This window comes from Oncorhynchus gorbuscha, linkage group LG16 (assembly GCF_021184085.1).
Source record: "Oncorhynchus gorbuscha isolate QuinsamMale2020 ecotype Even-year linkage group LG16, OgorEven_v1.0, whole genome shotgun sequence".
Lineage (NCBI taxonomy): Eukaryota > Metazoa > Chordata > Actinopteri > Salmoniformes > Salmonidae > Oncorhynchus > Oncorhynchus gorbuscha.
The window spans coordinates 5318718-5334959 of NC_060188.1; the positions used below are offsets into that span (position 1 = coordinate 5318718).

General features: G+C 43.2%; 1 protein-coding gene across 1 annotated transcript; it reads left to right on the forward strand.

Annotated features, from left to right (window-relative positions):
- The first annotated feature begins 1360 nt into the window (after positions 1–1360).
- LOC123998902 lies at positions 1361–15649 on the forward strand. Its single transcript, XM_046304125.1, has 7 exons — positions 1361–1459; positions 3186–3244; positions 8099–8202; positions 10071–10142; positions 11758–11916; positions 13463–13556; positions 14748–15649. Exons 1-7 carry the CDS (start codon positions 1361–1363, stop codon positions 15148–15150), a joined length of 990 nt encoding a protein of 329 aa, XP_046160081.1. The 3' UTR covers positions 15151–15649.
- Positions 15650–16242: the final 593 nt, after the last annotated feature.

Genomic DNA, 16242 nt, shown 5'->3' on the forward strand with positions numbered 1-16242 from the left:
ATCCATTTGGGACAAGGCCTTAGAATGAGACGTATCTGCCTGGGGTAGATCCATTTGGGACAAGGCCTTAGAATGAGACGTATCTGCCTGTGGTAGATCCATGAGGGACCAGGCCTTAGAATGAGACGTATCTGCCTGTGGTAGATCCATGAGGGACCAGGCCTTAGAATGAGACGTATCTGCCTGGGGTAGATCCATGAGGGACGAGGCCTTAGAATGAGACGTATCTGTCTATACCGACACCATAGAAATAGAATTACTAGAAATGCTATTAGTCAGACTCTAACCTGTCAATTAGTAGATAACCAGCTGTATATCCCCTATAAAAACCTGTGATAGGAGCATTGCCAGCTCCATTTCCTGCATCCTGGCTGAGTCCAACAAGGTTCACACAAGGTGCTTAAAATACATGAATTTGGCACTCTGAAATTGAAGTACTGGAATACCTTGAAAATATGACATTTTCTCAAGTGGTCTTGCAAATTAATTTCCAGGCAGACTACCGAGTTTTATTTCCATCCCCGTCTTGTGCTCTGGTTGCCAGGTGAGCTCTCTCATTCCACCCACACTGGGCGGCAGGTAGCCTAGTGGTTAAGAGCGTTGGGCCAGTAACCGAAAGCTTGCAAGATCCCCAAGCTGACAAGGTTACACTCTGTTAGCCCCTGAACAAGGCAGTTAACCCACTGTTCCTAGGCCGTCATTGAAAATAAGAATTTGTTCTTAACTGACTTGCCTAGTTAAATAAAGGTAAAATAAACACTGCCACTTGGCCAGGCAGGTACAGAGCTGACTGATTAGACGCCACTAAACGACACAGCTCAAATGCCGGGGAAATGTAGATTCAACCCTGCCTGGCAAGATATTATATGACTGTGTTTTGCCAGATCCAACCGGGGATGTAGTGGAGGGTAAACAATCCAACCAGGGATGTAGTGGAGGGTAACCAATCCAACCAGGGATGTAGTGGAGGGTAACCAATCCAACCAGGGATGTAGTGGAGGGTAACCAATCCAACCAGGGATGTAGTGGAGGGTAACCAATCCAACCAGGGATGTAGTGGAGGGTAAACAATCCAACCAGGGATGTAGTGGAGGGTAACCAATCCAACCAGGGATGTAGTGGAGGGTAACCAATCCAACCAGGGATGTAGTGGAGGGTAACCAATCCAACCAGGGATGTAGTGGAGGGTAACCAATCCAACCAGGGATGTAGTGGAGGGTAACCAATCCAACCAGGGATGTAGTGGAGGGTAAACACCGTTTACGCACCTTTTTATTTGTGCAATAGTGTTTGATAACCTTTTTAAAAATGTCATTATCGGGAGAACGACTGGAATCATGAATGATTCATTATGCTCGTTATGTTCGCCTGCTCCCCCAGATTTGCCTTGTTAGCAGTGCATTCATTCACTACTCTGTCCAACGGGAAACACTACCCACGACATAGCATGGGCCGAGAGGTGAAATCAACTACCTCAGCCCAGACCTACAGTGGCAGGTAGCGGAGAAACTCTGCTGACAGTGGAAATTACTTTAACATCCCTCAACTCCTGCCGTGTCAACAGACACCTGCCAAACAACCCCTCCCTGCCTCTCAGAGAATGAGTGTACAACTGGTAAATAGTCGCTGATACTTCAGTGAGATGTCTAGCCTGCTATGTAGCGCAAGGGCTCTGGTTATTAGCCCGGTAGCTAGCCGGCTGGAAGGATGAAGTTAGAAGCTAACGTTGAACAGAGCCTGACCCCCAGCAGGAGTAGTTGACTGAAATGAACCTAGCTATAATCAAAAGATTGGCTACTATAAGTTGTCATAACAAAATAAATGTACTTTGTAGTGAGACGGTGGTGAGTCAGTGCTGTAATGAAGGAGGAAAAGGAGAGGCACAGAGAGAGGAAGCATTGACGCCAGCAGGGAGTGAAGTGGTTCCCCGAGAGAGTCTTTAATCTTATCAAACACTAACCTTCACTTCAGTCTATGTCATGGAAAGAGCTCATACCATTGCATTACTTCCTGTTAACCTCAGTGAGTACCATGTCATTTCCAGGTATAACTCCCCTAGGCATTGGTGACAGGTTTCATGATGATGATTTGGAAGCATTGCCACCCAGCTGACCTCATGGCTGTAGTTATTCTACAGATATTGTACCTTAAGGAAACATCAAGTGAAAAGCTGATGTGGCAATGACTGTGTACTGTATCATGTGCTGTATGTTACCGCCAGTTCATCTGATTCCTTGATGTTTAGGAGAAGACAACTCCTATTGTCATAGTAACTCCAGACGTGACCGCTATCTCTGTGCAGACGATGTATGATGTTTTAATTTCTGAGTAATAGTGAAGGAATCAAACCACTGATGCCAGAGAGAAAAATAGAGAAAAAATATGACAATGACTATAGGAGTTGGCAGGTGTGTGTGCAAGCACGTGTTTGTGTGCATGTGAGTGACCTCTGCATAAAGGAAGCAGCCTTCAGCTAAATAAAGGTCTTCATGTGGTCTATATAACACCTCCATCTGCCAGGATGCAGTGGTAAATAAAGACCATCATGTGGTCTATATAACACCTCCATCTGCCAGGATGCAGTGGTAAATAAAGATCTTCATGTGGTCTATATAACACCTCCATCTGCCAGGATGCAGTGGTAAATAAAGATCTTCATGTGGTCTATATAACACCTCCATCTGCCAGGATGCAGTGGTAAATACTAGTCATGGAGATGGTCACCCATCCTTTTGTATGCTGCATACCTGCCTGTATTATGAAAGATGGAAATTCAGCCTGTTACATAAGTGTTCCTCGAAACTAATGAAACCAGGGAACGCCTCGTGTGCCACTTCATGCCAAGAACGAGTCAGAAATGACACCAGACTGGATTTTGAACTTCGCCTTCATGTTCATTGCGTTTCAGATCTTTATGAAAAGGATTCATGAAAGGTGTGAATACTGAGTTAATGTAAATTAGCTTAGTGAGTGTATTGGTACTCTAACTATTCCAACTATTGTCACACCCATCCTAGATCTTCTAGTGATTCAGGTTAAGTTTTAAACTAGATGCTATATGTCTTTAAAACTGTGGGTATACTTGTAGGGCAAATCTAGAACTGTTACTTAGCCCGACAGTTATGTTGTTGTATCAATTGAATGAGTGAGATGATAAATGTATTGTGTGTGCCTTTCCCCTGTAGGACGTGACCGAGGTGGAGCAGGCAGAGGAGCAGGCGAAGCAGGAAGACCAGATACTCAAGTGAGTTCACCTTCGATACAGATATCAACTGGGCATTAAAACATCCTTCACCTTCAATACAGATATCAACTGGGCATTAAAACATCCTTCACCTTCGATACCGATATCAACTGGGCATTAAAACATCCTTCACCTTCGATACAGATATCAACTGGGCATTAAAACATCCTTTACCTTCGATACAGATATCAACTGGGCATTAAAACATCCTTCACCTTCGATACAGATATCAACTGGGCATTAAAACATCCTTCACCTTCAATACAGATATCAACTGGGCATTAAAACATCCTTACCTTCAATACAGATATCAACTGGGCATTAAAACATCCTTCACCTTCAATAAAGATATCAACTGGGCATTAAAACATCCTTCAGTACAGATATCAACTGGGCATTAAAACATCCTTCACCTTCAATACAGATATCAACTGGGCATTAAAACATCCTTACCTTCAATACAGATATCAACTGGTCATTAAAACATCCTTCACCTTCAATACAGATATCAACTGGGCATTAAAACATCCTTCAGTACAGATATCAACTGGGCATTAAAACATCCTTCACCTTTGATACAGATATCAACTGGGCATTAAAACATCCTTCAGTACAGATATCAACTGGGCATTAAAACATCCTTCACCTTCGATACAGATATCAACTGGGCATTAAAACATTCTTCACCTTCGATACAGATATCAACTGGGCATTAAAAACATCCTTCGATACAGATATCAACTGGGCATTAAAACATCCTTCACCTTCGATACAGATATCAACTGGGCATTAAAACATCCTTCAGTACAGATATCAACTGGGCATTAAAACATCCTTCACCTTCAATACAGATATCAACTGGGCATTAAAACAACCTTCACCTTCGATACAGATATCAACTGGGCATTAAAACATCCTTCGATACAGATATCAACTGGGCATTAAAACATCCTTCACCTTCGATACAGATATCAACTGGGCATTAAAACATCCTTCACCTTCGATACAGATATCAACTGGGCATTAAAACATCCTTCACCTTCGATACAGATATCAACTGGGCATTAAAACATCCTTCGATACAGATATCAACTGGGCATTAAAACATCCTTCGATACAGATATCAACTGGGCATTAAAACATCCTTCACCTTCGATACCGATATCAACTGGGCATTAAAACATCCTTCGATACAGATATCAACTGGGCATTAAAACAGCCTTCGATACAGATATCAACTGGGCATTAAAACATCCTTCGATACAGATATCAACTGGGCATTAAAACATCCTTCACCTTCGATACAGATATCAACTGGGCATTAAAACATCCTTCAGTACAGATATCAACTGGGCATTAAAACATCCTTCACCTTCAATACAGATATCAACTGGGCATTAAAACATCCTTACCTTCAATACAGATATCAACTGGTCATTAAAACATCCTTCACCTTCAATACAGATATCAACTGGGCATTAAAACATCCTTCACCTTTGATACAGATATCAACTGGGCATTAAAACATCCTTCACCTTTGATACAGATATCAACTGGGCATTAAAACATCCTTCACCTTTGATACAGATATCAACTGGGCATTAAAACATCCTTCACCTTCGATACAGATATCAAATGGGCATTAAAACATCCTTCACCTTCGATACAGATATCAACTGGGCATTAAAACATCCTTCACCTTCGATACAGATATCAACTGGGCATTAAAACATCCTTCACCTTCAATACAGATATCAACTGGGCATTAAAACATCTTTCAGTACAGATATCAACTGGGCATTAAAACATCCTTCACCTTCGATACAGATATCAAATGGGCATTAAAACATCCTTCACCTTCGATACAGATATCAACTGGGCATTAAAACATCCTTCACCTTCGATACAGATATCAACTGGGCATTAAAACATCCTTCACCTTCGATACAGATATCAACTGGGCATTAAAACATCCTTCACCTTCGATACAGATATCAACTGGGCATTAAAACATCCTTCACCTTCGATACAGATATCAACTGGGCATTAAAACATTCTTCACCTTCGATACAGATATCAACTGGGCATTAAAAACATCCTTCGATACAGATATCAACTGGGCATTAAAACATCCTTCACCTTCGATACAGATATCAACTGGGCATTAAAACATCCTTCAGTACAGATATCAACTGGGCATTAAAACATCCTTCACCTTCAATACAGATATCAACTGGGCATTAAAACAACCTTCACCTTCGATACAGATATCAACTGGGCATTAAAACATCCTTCGATACAGATATCAACTGGGCATTAAAACATCCTTCAGTACAGATATCAACTGGGCATTAAAACATCCTTCACCTTCAATACAGATATCAACTGGGCATTAAAACAACCTTCACCTTCGATACAGATTTCAACTGGGCATTAAAACATCCTTCGATACAGATATCAACTGGGCATTAAAACATCCTTCACCTTCGATACAGATATCAACTGGGCATTAAAACATCCTTCACCTTCGATACAGATATCAACTGGGCATTAAAACATCCTTCACCTTCGATACAGATATCAACTGGGCATTAAAACATCCTTCACCTTCGATACAGATATCAACTGGGCATTAAAACATCCTTCGATACAGATATCAACTGGGCATTAAAACATCCTTCGATACAGATATCAACTGGGCATTAAAACATCCTTCACCTTCGATACCGATATCAACTGGGCATTAAAACATCCTTCGATACAGATATCAACTGGGCATTAAAACAGCCTTCGATACAGATATCAACTGGGCATTAAAACATCCTTCAGTACAGATATCAACTGGGCATTAAAACATCCTTCACCTTCAATACAGATATCAACTGGGCATTAAAACAACCTTCACCTTCGATACAGATTTCAACTGGGCATTAAAACATCCTTCGATACAGATATCAACTGGGCATTAAAACATCCTTCACCTTCGATACAGATATCAACTGGGCATTAAAACATCCTTCACCTTCGATACAGATATCAACTGGGCATTAAAACATCCTTCACCTTCGATACAGATATCAACTGGGCATTAAAACATCCTTCGATACAGATATCAACTGGGCATTAAAACATCCTTCGATACAGATATCAACTGGGCATTAAAACATCCTTCACCTTCGATACCGATATCAACTGGGCATTAAAACATCCTTCGATACAGATATCAACTGGGCATTAAAACAGCCTTCGATACAGATATCAACTGGGCATTAAAACATCCTTCGATACAGATATCAACTGGGCATTAAAACATCCTTCGATACAGATATATCAACTGGGCATTAAAACATCCTTCGATACAGAGATATCAACTGGGCATTAAAACATCCTTCGATACAGAGATATCAACTGGGCATTAAAACATCCTTCGATACAGATATATCAACTGGGCATTAAAACATCCTTCGATACAGATATATCAACTGGGCATTAAAACATCCTTCGATACAGATATATCAACTGGGCATTAAAACATCCTTCGATACAGATATCAACTGGGCATTAAAACAGCCTTCAGTACAGATGGTTCAGTTGGTTGGAGCATTGTGCTGACAGACAAATGTTGAGGGTTTGATTTTTGCTTGCGACATACAGTGCATATAGGTTTTAAATGTAGGTGGTTCAGCAAATGCACTGAAATTCCAATTCTTCAATGCTTTTCAAAGAGGACAATTTGGAACTGGAATTTGGTTTACTTTCAGTGGTCAGTTTAGGGTAAGTGGTTTATTTTAGTGTCAGCAGTTCACTTTAGGGTCAGTGGTTAAACTAGGGTCATTGGTTTAGTTTAGGGTCGTGGTTGGTGAGGGGGTTAGTATTCTGAGTTGAACCACTATGACCCATTTTCTTTCTTCCAACAGCTGATAAATATCTACAGATCAAGGGTTTGTTAGACCAATGTTTGCCCACTGCCTAACCACACTAGAGGTCAGAAGTCCAGGTGGATAACATTTATTTACACTATTTACAGTGTAAATTATTTACATACTTCTAATCACACACACACACACACACACACACACACACACACACACACACACACACACACACACACACACACACACACACACACACACACACACACACACACACACACACACACACACACACACACACACACACACACACACACACACACACGGTGGTGGAGGTCCAGACATAGAAATGTTGTCTTCCTTTGGTCCACCTGTTAGTGTTCCTTTTAAAAGTCACGACCTGTTGTTTGGAACCATATGTAAGGATAACCACGGGGATTGATAAGACTGTCCACCCACCACTGGTCTCTCATACACTATAGTGTACCTCTGTGCATGGACCACCCAGCTGAGCTAATGTCTGCAGAAATACTACCTCTGTCTTAAGGAAACAGCCTCCGGCTAAATAAAGAGCTGGTGTGTGACGATGAGCGTGTAATATATCTTGCTTCTGAACGTCACTGCCACTTCATCTGATTCCTTAACATTTAGGAGAAGACAGCAACTCCTATGGACTGACCTCTGTGCAGATGATGTATGATGTTTTAATTTCTGAATAATAGTGAAGGAATCAAACCACTGATGCCAGAGAGAGAAATAATATGACAATGACCATAGGAGTTGCATGTGCGTGTTTGTGCGTCTTTTCTGGGTCGTGTTTATTAGGGCACGTTGACGTTTTGCAATGGGAAGCAAAGATGTGCGTTTCTTACTGGACAGATCCAGGTGGTCCCTCACTGTCCCAGTCCTGTTTTGTGCGTAATGAACGCAGCCCCGTTTTTTTCTACTTTCAGATGTAGTGGTGTGTTGTTGTGTTGTGCAGGAAACAGGAGCTGTCTAACCTGCTTCATGAGAAGAAGTACCTGAAGGCTCTGGGCCTGGCCATCTCCCTGGACCAGCCACACACTGTGCTCAAAGTCATTAAAGGTATAATTCTGTCCACTCTCGCTTCTTCTATATCCTACTACACATCCACACACACACCGTGCTCCACGTCATCAAAGGTACATTTCTCTACCCTCTGTCTCTAGTCTCTCACATGTTTTCTCCACACTGTACATACAGCATGTTGATCATCCAGATTCTTCCTCACATCTCCAGAAATAGCTGCTGGATTCCACATTGCTAATGTTGTCACTCACCTTCCACCCTGTCACTACCTGTTGTCCTACTGTTTCCTCTGTAGTACTCCCTCAGTCCTCCAGGCACTAGTGTAGACTAGACCTGTGGGAACTCTACATAACGAGGACTACTTAGAGCAACATTACTCAGTAACCAGTTCACTCTCTAAACCTCTCTGTCATTAAGTTAATGGATGACGTGACCTGCATACAGACAGGTCCACTGACAGTCTGACACCAAGGCCAATAGACTAAATGGAGGAAATCACTCTACCCACATTCCAGGCCTTTATGTTCCCTACATTGACCTTCTTCTGAGCCAAAACATAGATAGTTGTGCATAGGTACACTTTGGTGTTTGTTTATCGAAACAAAGAAGATTGGAACATACTTGTTTTAGACATTCCTTGTATTGATCATGGATGAGAGAGACTGGGTGGTGTTCATTAGGACAAAACGTTGCACAATAAGAATTATATTTCTAATTTTACAAGTTCCGATAGTACCAGCCTGTTTCGGACCGTTTACTTCCGTCTCACACCGTTTACTTCCGTCTCGAACCGTTTACTTCCGTCTCGAACCTTTTACTTCCGTCTGGGACCGTTTACTTCCGTCTGGGACCGTATACTTCCGTCTGGGACCGTATACTTCCGTCTGGGACCGTATACTTCCGTCTCGGACCGTATACTTCCGTCTCGGACCGTATACTTCCGTCTGGGACCGTTTACTTCCGTCTGGGACCGTTTACTTCCGTCTGGGACCGTATACTTCCGTCTCGGACCGTTTACTTCTTTCTGGGACCGTATACTTCCGTCTCGGAGCGTTTACTTCCGTATTGGACCTTTTACTTCCGTCTCAAACCTTTTACTTCCGTCTGGGACCGTTTACTTCCGTCTCGGGCCTATTGAACATGGCCTGAGAGTGATCAGGTTCTGAGCTAAATGAAGGTACAGTTTATAAACACAGGAGTGTTCACGTACTCAGTGTTTATGCATGTTGGTGTTGGGAACATCATGTGTATATGGTCAACACACTAGTGCAGCTCCAAAACAACATGTCCTCCTAAAACTACTTAGAACACATTCTGTGTAACATATTGAAATTCTAACAACATATACATTTGTTAAAAATACTTATTTAGGACAAGCCAAGAACTGAAGGGTAATGGCTTTAAAAATGGCATATGTCTATACACATTTTAAATTCATATGTAGTTAAAATGACTGCCTCGGCACTTCTAGTGTTAAAATCCATTAAAATAACTGTATGGGAGAGACTAGGGTTCCATGTTTGACCGTGAAGGATTTGTCAGAGGACATTGTATTGGTATAACAATGGACCGTCATACTGACACTAGAGGGTCTAGCATGGGGTTGTAGATGGGATGGGTCACTTAGGTCATGATGATGCGTACTAGGCTGCATCCCAAATGGCACCCTATTTACTATCTAGTGCACTACTTTTGCTCACCATAGAGCTCTGGTCAAAAGTAATGCAGTTTGTAGGGAAAGTTGCAGTTATGTAAGTCTTTAATAGACTGGCCATTGAACTTAGGTCATGTATGGTGTGCCATGACCCTGGTTATGTGTGCCAGGATCATATGCTTCTATATCTGATGTGGGTTACTCTGTGTGTACTGTCTGTGAACTCGTGACTTTCCTGTGTGGCCTCTAGCGATCCGCCAGGGGGAAGATGGTGCTAAGCAGCTGGAGAAGACTGTGCTGAAGCTGCGTCAGGACCAGAAAGGTGAGGTCAGAAAGGATTGGGATATACTAAGCTGGCCAAAAAAAAACACTGTTTTTACTATGTTGCAGAACATTCTGAAAACGTTTTGTGCTTGGTGGGTATCCAATATAGTGATGGAGCCACATGGTAATGGCCCGTGATAAAGGTCTGTGTATGGTAATGGCCCGTGATAAAGGTCTGTGTATGGTAATGGCTCGTGATAAAGGTCTGTGTATGGTAATGGCCCGTGATAAAGGTCTGTGTATGGTAATGGCCCGTGATAAAGGTCTGTGTATGGTAATGGCCCGTGATAAAGGTCTGTGTATGGTAATGGCCCGTGGTAAAGGTCTGTGTATGGTAATGGCCTGTGATAAAGCTCTGTGTATGGTAATGGCCCGTGATAAAGGTCTGTGTATGGTAATGGCCCGTGATAAAAGTCTGTGTATGGTAATGGCCCGTGATAAAGCTCTGTGTATGGTAATGGCCCGTGATAAAGGTTTGTGTATGGTAATGGCCCGTGATAAAGGTCTGTGTATGGTAATGGCTCGTGATAAAGCTCTGTGTATGGTAATGGCCTGTGATAAAGCTCTATGTATGGTAATGGCCCGTGATAAAGCTCTGTGTATGGTAATGGCCCGTGATAAAGCTCTGTGTATGGTAATGGCCCGTGATAAAGGTCTGTGTATGGTAATGGCCTGTGATAAAGCTCTATGTATGGTAATGGCCCGTGATAAAGGTCTGTGTATGGTAATGGCCCGTGATAAAGGTCTGTGTATGGTAATGGCCTGTGATAAAGCTCTATGTATGGTAATGGCCCGTGATAAAGGTCTGTGTATGGTAATGGCCCGTGATAAAGCTCTATGTATGGTAATGGCCCGTGATAAAGGTCTGTGTATGGTAATGGCCCGTGATAAAGGTTTGTGTATGGTAATAGCCTGTGATAAAGGTCTGTGTATGGTAATGGCCCGTGATAAAGGTTTGTGTATGGTAATGGCCCGTGATAAAGGTCTGTGTATGGTAATGGCCCGTGATAAAGGTCTGTGTATGGTAATGGCCCGTGATAAAGCTCTATGTATGGTAATGGCCCGTGATAAAGCTCTGTGTATGGTAATGGCCGGTGATAAAGGTCTGTGTATGGTAATGGCCTGTGATAAAGCTCTAAGTATGGTAATGGCCCGTGATAAAGGTCTGTGTATGGTAATGGCCCGTGATAAAGGTCTGTGTATGGTAATGGCCCGTGATAAAGCTCTATGTATGGTAATGGCCCGTGATAAAGGTCTGTGTATGGTAATGGCCCGTGATAAAGCTCTGTGTATGGTAATGGCCTGTGATAAAGCTCTATGTATGGTAATGGCCCGTGATAAAGGTCTGTGTATGGTAATGGCCCGTGATAAAGGTTTGTGTATGGTAATGGCCCGTGATAAAGGTCTGTGTATGGTAATGGCCCGTGATAAAGGTCTGTGTATGGTAATGGCCCGTGATAAAGGTCTGTGTATGGTAATGGCCCGTGATAAAGGTCTGTGTATGGTAATGGCCCGTGATAAAGGTCTGTGTATGGTAATGGCCCGTGATAAAGTTCCGGGTATGTTAATGGTATGTGTAATCCTAACCCTGACTCTCTCTAACCCCCCCCCAGAGTCTATGCTGCGCTACTGTGCTGTGTGGAACACCAATGCCCGGAGCTGTCTGGACGCCCAGGCTGTGATCCAGGTGATGCTCACACACCTTTCCCCTGAAGAGCTGCTCCAGTACCAGGGAGCACGCGCACACCTGGAGGGACTCATACCTTACACTGGTGAGGTGGGGTGTGTGTGTTAGTCACATTGATGTATAGACTCACGCCAGACGTGACAACTACCTCCATGCAGATGATATATGATGTTTTAATTTCTGAATAATAGTGAAGGAATCAAACCACTGATGCCAGAGAAAGTGTCCGCTGATTGTGTGTGTTGGTGATGGTGTCTGCTGATTGTGTGTGTTGGTGATTGTGTGTGTGTTGGTGATGGTGTCTGCTGATGTGTGTTGGTGATGGTGTCTGCTGATTGTGTGTTGGTGATGGTGTCTGCTGATTGTGTGTTGGTGATGGTGTCTGCTGATTGTGTGTTGGTGATGGTGTCTGCTGATTGTGTGTGTTAGTGATGGTGTCTGCTGATTGTGTGTGTTAGTGATGGTGTCTGCTGATTGTGTGTGTTAGTGATGGTGTCTGCTGATTGTGTGTGTTAGTGACGGTGTCTGCTGATTGTGTGTGTTGGTGATGGTGTCTGCTGATTGTGTGTGTGTTGGTGATGGTGTCTGCTGATTGTGTGTGTGTTGGTGATGGTGTCTGCTGATTGTGTGTGTTAGTGATGGTGTCTGCTGATTGTGTGTGTTGGTGATGGTGTCTGCTGATTGTGTGTGTTGGTGATGGTGTCTGCTGATTGTGTGTGTTGGTGATGGTGTCTGCTGATTGTGTGTGTTGGTGATGGTGTCTGCTGATTGTGTGTGTTGGTGATGGTGTCTGCTGATTGTGTGTGTTGGTGATGGTGTCTGCTGATTGTGTGTGTTGGTGATGGTGTCTGCTGATTGTGTGTGTTGGTGATGGTGTCTGCTGATTGTGTGTGTGTTGGTGATGGTGTCTGCTGATTGTGTGTGTTAGTGATGGTGTCTGCTGATTGTGTGTGTTGGTGATGGTGTCTGCTGATTGTGTGTGTTGGTGATGGTGTCTGCTGATTGTGTGTGTTGGTGATGGTGTCTGCTGATTGTGTGTGTTGGTGATGGTGTCTGCTGATTGTGTGTGTTGGTGATGGTGTCTGCTGATTGTGTGTGTAGGTTATGGTGTCTGCTAATTGTGTGTGTTAGTGATGGTGTCCACTGATCGTGTGTGTTTGTGATGGTGTGTGTGTTTGTGATGGTGTGTGTGTTTGTGATGGTGGTGTGTGTGTTTGTGATGGTGTGTGTGTTTGTGATGGTGTGTGTGTTTGTGATGGTGTGTGTGTTGGTGATGGTGTGTGTGTTGGTGATGGTGTCTGCTGATTGTGTGTGTGTGATGGTGATGGTGTGATGTGTTGGTGATGGTGTGTGTGTTGGTGATGGTGTCTGCTGATTGTGTGTGTTGGTGATGGTGTCTGCTGATTGTGTGTGTGTTGGTGACGGTGTCTGCTGATTGTGTGTGTGTTGGTGATGGTGTCTGCTGATTGTGTGTGTGTTGGTGATAGTGTCTGCTGATTGTGTGTGTGTTGGTGATGGTGTCTGCTGATTGTGTGTGTGTTGGTGATGGTGTCTGCTGATTGTGTGTGAGCATCTTTACATGTTTGTTGATACAGTTCCCTTGTTTGATTTGACACTGTTCGTCCCCACAGAGAGGCACATGCAAAGGATCGGCCGTCTGCTGCAGGCCTCCATGTTCCTGGACTACATGTGGCAGAAGATGAGAGTGACAGGAGCTCCAGCCAGGTGAGGGTGACCAGGGGAGGGCCTTAAACACAACACCCACCAATCACAATCCAGGGCTTATACTAACAGCCTTGCCTAATGACTTTCAAATATTTTTTCAAATACATTGCTTTTAGAAAGATTCAGAATAAAAAACACATACATTTCATTGTTTCGAGTTTCTTTTAATAGGGATTGATAGCGGTGACAGGATTCACCCCTAAAACAGATTCTAACATACACTGAAGTGTGTTTCACTTAGTCTTCCATCAATATCATTGCTTTGACTGAAGTGGAAATTCGACTTAAGCAATAGTTAGGATTCGCTTCTCTGAAGTGAAAGACACGTTCAATTGTTTGATTTCATCTTTCCTTGTAGCATTCTAAGTAACTTCGTAGCAAGACACAGTCATCCGACCTATCAGCGTTGACAGTATGCCACGCGAAGGTTGCTCTAGATCTAATCTGAGTCTGAGAACAATGGCTGTTGTTGTTCATAGAAATGTATCTGGGCAAGAGAGATGACTTCTACATATCTGTGGTTTGAGACCAATACCTGTGTAACCAAACTGATGTTTTTACTGTAAGTACTGTAGTAGACTTCATTCTGAAACCACATTCCCCCTCTATGGTTGCTTCCCAAATGGCACCCTATTGCCTATATACAAGTGCACTGCTTTTCACTAGGGCTCTGGTCTAAAGTAGTGCACTACATAGGGAATATGGTGCCATTTGGGACACCGTTTATAAGCTTTGTCAGCACTGTAATGATGAATAACAAACGGATTGAGGAATATTAACAGCGATAACCAGGTACTGGAATCAGCAGGAGATCAATCAGAGGCTGTACAATCACATACTGTACCATGGAGAGTAAATTCCAATATGGTACATCGACACTGAAACGTCTGGAAGAATGAGGCTGTAGGTCAGGTTTGAAGAATGATTATTTGAAGTCATTATCTAGAAAGTCATTGTCATGGGTCAAGCATAAAGAGGTCTTCTGCAGTACCCTAATGTATGATGTGATAGGAAGTATGCAGCAGAGCCTAATTCTTCAACATGGTCTTAAGACCCAATAAGAATCCAGCTGGAGTCCAGCTTCAGGAAATACGGCAGAGCAAACATGGGTCTGTTTGACACGTGAATTATATGGATATTTGACCTCCTTTGTTGTTGGTTGCTGATGTGTGATGTCATATCCTTTTGCAGTATGGACTCGCAGGATGAGGAGATGGACACCGCCTCTCTTCAGGTGCCACACCCCCTGTTCATGATTGACAAGCGATCAGGTGAGGGTGGAGATGGGACTAAGGAACAGGGGGATGGAGAGGAGAGATGGAATGAGGGAGAGGCAGAGGAGGATGATGGTCTCGAGGAAGATGCCAACTGCCCGGCCAACATTGAGGAGGATGATGATGATGAAGTGAGTATCACCAGGAAAGCCTCAGTCAGGAGACAAAGGGAAGAAAATGGACAGAAAGGAAAAGAAAATGGCAACCATCACTCTGGCAGTGAGGAGAGTTCAAGAGAGGAGGACCGGGGAGACCAAACAGAGGCTAAGATCCTCCTGTCTGCAGCGTCCCTTCCACCCCTCCAGGCAATCATCAGCTGATGGCAGACTGCCCACTAAGGATGCCTGAGTGTGAACCCGCGGGAGTCTCCTTCAGCGTGGACCACTGCCTGGAGCAACAGTGTGCCTTTATAGACACTGACAGACAGAGAAGCAGGTCCTGAATGACCTTTTATAATAAACTGGTTTTGAGGTCAATAGGCCTGGCTGGCAGCCATTTTGGAAAAAACGTGTCATTTTTTCATAAATAGTGCCACAAGTTTTTCCTCACCATGTTAGCTCATTGGGAAAAACTTGTGAGTGCTATTGGAAGCCTACTAATGGTACCTAGTGGAAGCCTGCTACTGATACCTAGTGGAAGCCTGCTACTAGAGGTCAGGAATTGTCAAGGCTCTACCCGTAACTTCTTCCCCATTCTTCAACAGAAACCAGTGCTTGTGAATTTTTATATTTGTATGTTGTTGTGCAGTCCTGCTCTTCCACCTAAACATTTTGTTTGTCATGATTACAAATGCATCTGGAATAAATTGTATGCCTTGTATTTATTGTGCTCTTTTTAAAAATAAGTTTGTATTCCATTTTAAACATCAACCAATATGTTCATGTAAAAGAGTATGTTTGAAGACTTAACTTATTTAACATAAAATTCCCATAGGAGTATAAACCACGACACAGGAAAGGGTGAAAAGGTCAAGCCTTCATCCCTTTGCCACATTAGACTGGTCCAGCATATTGTCACCCTGTGTATTTGTCTGTCACATTTGATTAAAGTCTGGGATCTCTGGTATAAACCAGTGGGCTCGGGGAGAGCTCTAACAGTATAAACCAGTGGGATCAGGGAGAGCTCTAACAGTATAAACCAGTGGGATCAGGGAGAGCTCTAACAGTATAAACCAGTGGGATCAGGGAGAGCTCTAACAGTAAACCAGTGGGCTCGGGGAGAGCTCTAACAGTATAAACCAGTGGGATCAGGGAGAGCTCTAACAGTATAAACCAGTGGGATCGGGGAGAGCTCTAACAGTATAAACCAGTGGGATCAGGGAGAGCTCTAACAGTATAAACCAGTGGGATCAGGGAGAGCTCTAACAGTATAAACCAGTGGGATCAGGGAGAGCTCTAACAGTATAAACCAGT